This window comes from Perkinsus marinus (genome assembly GCF_000006405.1).
Source record: "Perkinsus marinus ATCC 50983 genomic scaffold scf_1104296952158, whole genome shotgun sequence".
Taxonomy (NCBI): Eukaryota; Perkinsozoa; order Perkinsida; family Perkinsidae; genus Perkinsus; species Perkinsus marinus.
Window position 1 is genome coordinate 4,442 of NW_003208985.1, and position 8,743 is coordinate 13,184.

General features: G+C 51.9%; 1 protein-coding gene across 1 annotated transcript in view; it reads left to right on the forward strand.

Annotated features, from left to right (window-relative positions):
- Pmar_PMAR021688 (retrovirus polyprotein, putative) overlaps positions 1–7,613 on the forward strand; it is a gene marked incomplete at both ends in the record, with an annotated part of 9,332 nt that extends 1,719 nt beyond the window's left edge. The window contains 2 exons of the mRNA XM_002777177.1: positions 80–5,200; positions 5,266–7,613. Of these exons, the coding sequence (XP_002777223.1) occupies positions 80–5,200; positions 5,266–7,613 (7,469 nt within the window). The remainder of the gene's footprint in view (positions 1–79; positions 5,201–5,265) is intronic.
- Between the last annotated feature and the right edge of the window lie 1,130 nt (positions 7,614–8,743).

Sequence of the window (8,743 nt, forward strand, 5' to 3'; positions counted from 1 at the left end):
TGCGTAGAAGGGTCATCGAGTGCGGTAGAGTTTCCGTCCGATCATGAGACTGTTGGTCTTTGTCGTGCCTCATCGATAGATGACGATGGCGATGATTATGTGGAAGATGGCGAGGATCCGTTCGATATATTCTGCTCCCTCGGAACCGGTGCCCTGATCGCAACTACTTGTGGTCATGTGTCCGCCAATTCGGATGACACAGGTATGCCTGCCCGTGATTATGAAGGGATCCGGAGCGATATCGAATCCCCTAGCGGGCAACCCTATAATCTGACGCGTTCGGTCAGTATCAAGTGCGGTGACGAGCTCCTGGTTAGTCCACCAGATGCTGGTAACCCGGTGACTTTGATAAGACCCGATGTGGCTACCAAGTTAATTAAGGAGGGATGTGCTCGTGGTCCTTATTCCTTGAGGGGTACTGGCTTCAAACTCACTGGAGTTACTGGAGGTGAGGCGATTACCGCGAAGACTTTCGTCGTCATGAAGGTTCACCTGAAGCCACTGGGGTCCCAGGAGTATTCCCTGTGTTCTTTCGTACAGGCATTGATCGCCCCGGGACTAACTCTGAAGTTCCTCATCGGCAACAACACACTCCATTCCTGGAACTGGCGTAGTTTCTGGAGGGGGGCCCCTAACCTCATCGTTGTGGATGTCGAAAAGCGATACAATAACAATCTCGATTCATGTCTGATCCCGAAGGAGTCTATTCGTTCGGAAACAGGAGAACGTTGGAGAATCGCACTACCCCTGGAGCGTAGTATGGGATTCCGTGAGAAGGCTCCTGACTCTCAAGAACATGCGAAGGTGCTTTGCGGTGCTGTCACGGTCATCCCGCAAGACGGGGTCCTACAGGTCCCGGTGACTGTTGGGGGCGTAGTCACTGCTGAGCATCCCCTGTTGATTACTCCCTCGCTGAGCTTGCTTCCGAAGGGCCTGGAGTTTCCCGAGTGTGTTGTAACTGTCGCGGCTGGCACCTACGCTGCCCGAATACTAGTGCGTAATCGTTCCGCAACGGATCAGCTACTGGAAGCTGGGACGATCTTGGGGGAGGCGACATGTATTGAGGAAAACTTCGACGTACACAACATGGAGACCATAACTCATCGTGCTGCTCTCTATCGCTGTTCAGAGCAGCGCAAGGCGTGTATCGTTGTGGGGTATCTTCCCACAACCACTGAGCGGCGCGTGGTGGTTCGATTTCCTGGGGAAGAGAACGAACTACCTTTTGCGGTTGATCCTTCGTATATCGGGATCCCGGAGGATGGGCGGGTATTTGAAAGCGGCGATGAGAGTACAGTGGTCTCTACCGGCTTGCCAAAGCCTCCACCATTACAACATCCCATTGAAGAGGTCCAAGTAGCTCTCATTGAATCCGTAGTTGGAGAGATACTCAATCCGGATGACCCAAAGCCCAAGCGTATCCATCGGCCCGCAATTACCCGCAAACGGCAAGGAGGGCCTTCGATGCTATCATGGAATATTAATGGTTTGAGAGGTTTCTTGAAGTCCGAAGCCAATGTGAGTTGTCTTAATCGCTTGGTCCGCAACGAGTTACCCGCGATCATGGTTCTCACTGAGACTAAGCTTACGCAGGAGAAGAAAGACAGGGCTTTCACCAAGTTGCTAGACTCTCTTCCCGTTCGGTACGATGTGTTCTCCGCTGAGTCGGCCGGCCGAAAGGGCTATGCGGGTGTGGCGGTCCTTCTGAAAAGAGCAGTTGACGTTGGCTACGACGATGGCCTTTGTCTTATCCACGAGCCTATTACTGGTATACCGTCCCGGTTTTTTGATGGGGAACAAGATGAGGAGGAAGATACTACATCGGGTCGAGTTCTTACCATAGAGTTGCGGCAATGCACTCTCGTTGCCGTGTATGTACCTAACTCCGGAGGTGACCTCCGTTTCCTGGAGTATCGGTCAAAGTGGGATGTGGCTTTCCGTCGATATATGAAGTGGTTGCGGTCGCGGGCTGGAGAGAAGCCTCTAATTATAGCTGGCGATCTCAATGCGTGTGGATCTGATCTTGACATTGGTGATACTCGAAGGGAGGCGCCACATAGTCCATCGATTCAGCCGTGCGAGGTTGAGGCTTTTGAGAGACTGCAGCGAGAAGTATCTTTATGCGATACATTCAGAATCGTCCATCCCGAAGTAGCTGGCGTTTACAGTTTCTATTGCAATGCGTATGAGAAGAAGCTTAACTTCGGTAGGCGGATTGATTATATCCTTGTATCCTCCGAACAGAGCGACTGTGTCGTAGACTCTACTGTGTTTTACGCGGAGTTCGGTTTGGGGTACCGACCTGATCATTGTCCGATACTTGCCGAGCTTCGACCCTCTTTCTGGGGGGCCACGGATGTTGCAGTTCAATGCGGATCGAACGATATCATAGGCCATTGCTCATTCGACGGGGAGTGTCACCAGGCTGCCGTGGAAACATTCGTTGGCCAGAAAGAGTCCCAAACGGGATCGGATGAGCAGTTCGAAGAACAGCGGGAGGTACGATGTCGCCTTATGCGAGAACTTATTGCGGGATTGAGATCTAGTGAGCTTCCTCCATCGACTCTTCTCGACTTGATAGCACCACTCCTCTACAGCGACGAAGTCGACCTCGAAGAAGACGCTAGAACTTGCGGTCTGTACAACGCCGTGAGTGCTATGGTATGCGATGTAGAGGCGAGTGAGTGCCCGCTGAGGGCTCTGCCGCGCTTAGATGAAGATTTTATGTGGCGTGAACCGCGACGATCAAGTCGACCTGATAGCTTGCCTACTTACAAGCCCCTCAAGCCCCGCCCGGCCGCACCTCCGCAGAATGTCAAGGAATGGTTGCGATCTCACTTGCATCTTGATGAGACCTGCGTGGCGGGTAACTCGACAGAGAAGGCCCGGTTAGAAGAACTGGTTCTGAGGCATTGGGATGTATTTGATTATGAGGGCCGTGATCTTCCGGAGATGACTGGGGTGTTTCATGAGATACAGCTGTCTCCGGGCGCCCATCCAGTCTACTGTGCACCCTACCGTATGTCACCCGAGCAGAAGCAAGCCCTGGAGGAGCATGTCAAGGACCTTCTCTCCCAGAACCTTATCGAGCCGTCCCAGAGCGAGTGGCAGTCCCCAGTCATGTTCATCGCAAAAAAGGGTGGCGGCTGGAGGGTGGTCCAGGACTTCAGAAGACTGAACCAGCTCACGGAGATCCCTCGGTACCCGCTTCCCCTGGTTGCACAAGTGCTTGATGAGCTCAGTTCGTCGAAGATATACTCTGCCTTCGATGCCAAGAGTGGATTCTGGCAGGTGCCATTGGCTTCAAAGTCGAGATATCTCACCGCGTTTGGGACGCATGTGGGCCAGTTCCAGTGGAGGAGGATGCCTATGGGACTAGCGGGCAGTCCTCCTACTTATCAGCGCGGCATGAATCGTGCTTATGCTCCAATCTTATACCGGTGCTGTATTCTCTATTTGGATGACGCGGTCCTGTACTCGCTGCTGAGGGCAGGCCACTTCGAGGCATTAGAATTATTCTTTGATTTGACTCGAGATGCCCACATCACGCTGACTGCGAGGAAAATGCAACTCTTCCGCACAACTCTGAAGTACGTTGGAATGCGTATATCTGCCGAAGGCGTTCGTATGGATGAGGCTAAGGTGAATGCCATACTCGACATGCCGCTGGGACGAGACTCCCCACTCAAGAATATCCGGAGTTTTCTGGGGAGCACCAATTATTTCCGGAAGTGGTTGAAGGACTATTCTCGCGTCACCGCGCCATTGCGAGCGGTTCTCAAGAAGGACGGCGTTGGTTGGGACAACGAATGTGATATCGCGGTCGCCGAACTCAAGCGGTTGTTGACCTCTGACCCTCTCCTCGTTTGGCCGAATTTCAGCAAAGAATTTGAGTTGCACACGGATGCATCTGATGTTGGGTATGGAGGAGTTCTGATTCAAAGGGACGCGGAGCACAGAGAGAGAGTGATCGCTTACGGCTCGAGAGCCGTAGGTGATCTTGAGAGGAGTTGGACCTCTCAGGAGAAGGAATGTTACGCTGCCGTCATATTCGTCGAGGAGTTCCGGCCTTACCTGCAAGATAGACCCTTCAAATTGGTCACTGATGCTGCAAACTTGCGCTGGCTGCTGACTACCGAACACACCACGCCGCGTCTGATGCGTTGGGCTATAAGGCTCTCGGCATACGGCATTGAGATTGTACATCGGGAAGGGAGACTGAATGCGGTTGCTGATATGCTGAGTAGAGTCTCTCCCAAGCCGCTAGAGGGGCAGGGGGGCTCGACCGTACCCGTCGAAGTGGCGACAGTTCAGGAGGGCAGCGGGATGGCAGAGAAGACATCCGAGTATCTCGAGGCTCTAGAGGACCCGCGTGCGGAGGTTGTACTGGTATCCGGACCGGCCGGAACGGGAAAATCCATGCTGGCTTGTGAGGCGGCTGCCAAATCGCTCGACAAGGGCAGGGTTAAAAGAATCATCATAACGCGACCCGTGGTGCCCGTTGGTAGGGATATCGGATATGTTAAGGGAAGCGTCGCGGAGAAGATGGCTCTCTGGGTGCGCCCGCTCCTGAGTTACCTCTCCCGGTTTTTGTCGGAGGGGAGGGTGAAGGAGTTGCAAGCGGAGGGCAGCATACAAGTCATACCGATCTCGATGATCCGTGGTTACTCTTTGGACGACACTTGGCTGATACTCGACGAGGCTCAAAATTGCTCGGCGTCGGAATTATGGGCCGTGCTCACTCGCGCCGGAATAGGAAGTCGGATGGTGGTGATCGGTGATATGGAGCAATGTGACGTGTCCCGCGACAGCTCGGGGTTTCAGGAGCTTCTCAACAAGGTTGCTAAACTCGGTCCTGAACCACCCCTTTCTATCCGATCAGTGGTATTGACGAAGGCCGACTGCAAGCGGTCCCCGGTGGTGAAACTACTACTAGAATTGAAGGATCGTGTTATAGCAGGTGTGGTCGAATGCTGTGAGAAGATTGACTATATTGGTTATGATGACTTGCCATCCAGTGCGAACCTATTGTTACAGGAGTGGGTTGGACATGTGTGCGGTGTGGTTCCCATCTCCAAGAGTCACCTTGGGATGTCACCAGAAACCTGGACTGTTCGGCGTCCGCTAAAAGCTGTCCTCGCGGCAGTCAAGCAGCTCCATCCCAGTGTTACATTTGACGCTGTTAGGATTGAACGTGGAGGTATTCGTCTGGTTAAGTGCCGCGGTGTTGTAGTATGGAGACTGCAACGGCCGCCCTGGATATAGGCTTTCCGCTTTCTAAGGAGATTGATGTGTCTTCATCTACATTCCTACCGTTGCTCGCCCCCGAATTGGTAGAATGGATTGGGCCGTTACTCGTGGAGGAAGTTGAGGAGGCGTTATCGAGTTATACTTGCTTTACCGGTAGCGAGGATCCTGACGACGTCGCTGTCCGTAAGGCGGCAGAAGCGATGGTTCATCACAAACCGGTGCGTAGGCTACAACCATCTCCGTCGGCATCTCGAACTCGGCGTCAAGCAGCCTATAGTAATCCCTGCCAGAAGTACGGCTGTACTAGGACTGCCGATCTCTCGGATGGTATAGAGCGCCTCTGCAAATACTGTGTGGATCTCTGTAAGAATGATACCTGCAGGCGACCGCGTGCTACTGGCTCGCTCTACTGTACGAGCTGCAAGAGAAATTTCAGCGAAGGGGATGCCGAGTGTGAGGGATTACAAGCTGCAATAGATTATGATAATCCCGGGGTGCAGGAGGCTGACGATGGCGAGGTTCCGGAAGGAATTCAGCAGTCTTTGGACGCATCATTACTCGCGGACCTTCGTCGTCGCGATCCTTCATCGGAAACGCTCCGATATGTGAAGCAGTTGCAAGAAGAGGATCCGGAGATTGGACCCCTCATCAAGTTCCTCAACGGTGACACTGCGGGACTGACCAAAGATACGGTTCTTAAGATCCGAGCGAAGGCGGAGCGACATTATTTAGACCAGCTCTTGAAGCGCACGCAGTATGATGAGTCGCTCGACACAATCTTCCATCAAATTGTGGTTCCCCAAGCCCTACGTGCCTCTCTTCTTGACCTCTACCATAATGGGCTCGAAAGCGGCCATCCTGGTCGGTATGGGATGTATAATATGCTGAGGAGACAGTTCTACTGGAAGGGCATGTGGCGTGATTGCTCTGATTACGTCCGCCACTGCATAACTTGTCGTAGTATCAGGAGGGGGCCCTCGGTTTACGGTAATGTGCATCAACATTCACGTCATGTTGCTGCTGCGATGCAACGGGTGGGTATTGATTTGGTTGGCCCAATTCATTTACCTCAGTACACTCCGCAGGATCAGTCGGCATTCCCTCTTTATTGTTTGGTTATGTTAGACGTCTATACTGGATGGTTGGAATTGGCTCCACTTTACACTAAGGAAGCTAAGGAGGTGGCACAAGCTATCGTGGACAATTGGATATTGCGACATGGCCCATTTTGTGAACTACTGTCGGATCGAGGAGGAGAATTCCTGAACGATGTTATGGGCAGCATCTGTCGGACCCTCAACATAACTCATCTCGTGTCCTCGGGGCACCGGCCCCAGACTAATGGGTGCACAGAGCGTATAAACCAGGAGTTGGTGCGCAAACTCAAGATCTGGGCTGAGGAGTTCGGAGGGGAGTGGTGGCGAGCCTTGCCGGTTGTCCAGCATGCTCTACGTGTTATTCCGAGACGAGATTGTGGGTTTTCCCCATTCGAGTTGTTATATGGTCGTATCCCTCATACTATGCTCGATCAGATGTTACAAGATGTGCTGTCCCAGGTGAAGCCCGAAGTTGATGATTATTATATTAAATTGAAGCGCACGCTTACGAAAATCCGTGAACGTTTTGCTTCGGTGCGCAGCTTCTCTCAGGACAGACGGGAGGAAGAATGGAATGACGAATCCCGAGTAGAGGATTTTCCTCTCGGCTCCCATGTCCTATACTATCGTGAGTTGGGTGATATGCGAGGAGGATCCTCAAAGTTGGTTCGCCGTTGGCATGGACCTTATGTTGTGGTGAAGAAGCTGAGTGCTGTCAACTACCTGCTCGCTGATAGTCTGGATCCTGGGAGTGTCTGGCTCGATTCGTTTGTGGCTCATACCAACTATATGGTCGACTGTCCTGAGGATATGAGAGGTTATTATGAAAAGCGATACAGTCTACCACCACCTGCGGATTTTTGGGATTTCAATGTCATTCCCGACTCTGTGGGAGTGGGTACGATTCTTCTCGTCGCCGGTTCCACTGACGACCGAAAAGTCTGGCATGTTGGGCGTGTCATTGAGAGGCATGCTGATAATGGCCGACTCCTATTACATTTGTATGACTTACCGAAGGATTCCAAGGCGCCCTGGCACGGACCATTCCGGCCCTCTTATCGGCACCGTTTGAATGGGGGAGTCTTCGTGACGGTGGGAAAGGTTAATGGTCGCACTTTCCGTATGCGAGTATGTGAGGTACTCGGCAACAATATTATGCATGTGGATGCTCTAGACTCTCGCGGGTATCTTCGTGCCTCAGCTGTTGCCGATCTCGAGATCTACGGTCTGCATTCGGGGCGGTCACCCACCACCTCCCCTCTGTGATGCCCAGACTTTTTCCCTATTGTTGTTTAAAAAAAAAAAAAAACAAAAAAAAAAAAACACTCCGTCCGAGGAGGACCGCCACGCAGTAGTGACGCCCTGCGAGCGGTATAAAAAAAGTAAAGATTGTCAAAAAGAAAGAAAACAAAAAAGAAACAAAAAAAAAAAGAAGGGGGGTTGCGTCACACTGGCTCTTTTTCAAGCACGAGATTGTTTGTCGATCTCGTGTTCATCAGAGCCTATAATCTCAATTGTGTGCGATTGAGCTGCCTTATTGTCACGTGGCGAGGGTTATCTTTATTTGATGTCACTAGTCGAGTCGGTCCGAGCACCGTCACAGCTATTTCGTTCGCGCTATTGGTGAGGGCCTGCAAGTTGTTAACGAGGGCGTGCGACTAGCTGCGATAATGTCTGCTCTATTCAGTGGTCTATGGTCGCTTATAATCTCAATTGTGCGGGATTTAGCTGCCTTATAGCTGGAATATGCTTGTGTCAAGTGGCGAGGATTATCTTTATTTTATGTCATAAGTCGGTCCAAGTCGACGGAGGTTATCTTTATTTGATGTCACTAGTCGAGTCGGTCCAGGACGGTCTAAGTCGACGGGGGTTATCTTTATTTGATGTCACTAGTCGAGTCGGTCCGAGCACCGTCATAGCTATTTCGTTCGCGCTATTGATGAGGGTCTACAGGTTGTTAACGAGGGCGTGCGACTAGCTGCGGCAATATCTGCTCTATTCAGTGGTCTATGGCCGGCGGCGATGATATCTGCGCGTTCTGAACTTTGTCGGTCCGGGAGAATGCGGCCGCAGTCACTGCCCAGTTGTTCGCATCATTGACTCTGATATGCCTCGATTCATCTAGTCGATGATACTGTCGATCAGGAATGCGTTACAGTGACCTTTGATGTTCCACTGCCTACTCGCTTACATCAGTGACTGTGGTATGGCATGAGCCTCCCAGTCAAGGATGCTGTCAGTAAGTTGTGGTTTACAATGACTTCAGATGCTCCCGCCCATAGATCGTTGGGTGGCTTTGTTTCGTCCAATTTTACCCTACGGTACATTGTTCGATGACCTGTGAGGAGAAATGCCTGTCACTATAACACCGCTGGAACGTCACGTTATTTGACGGG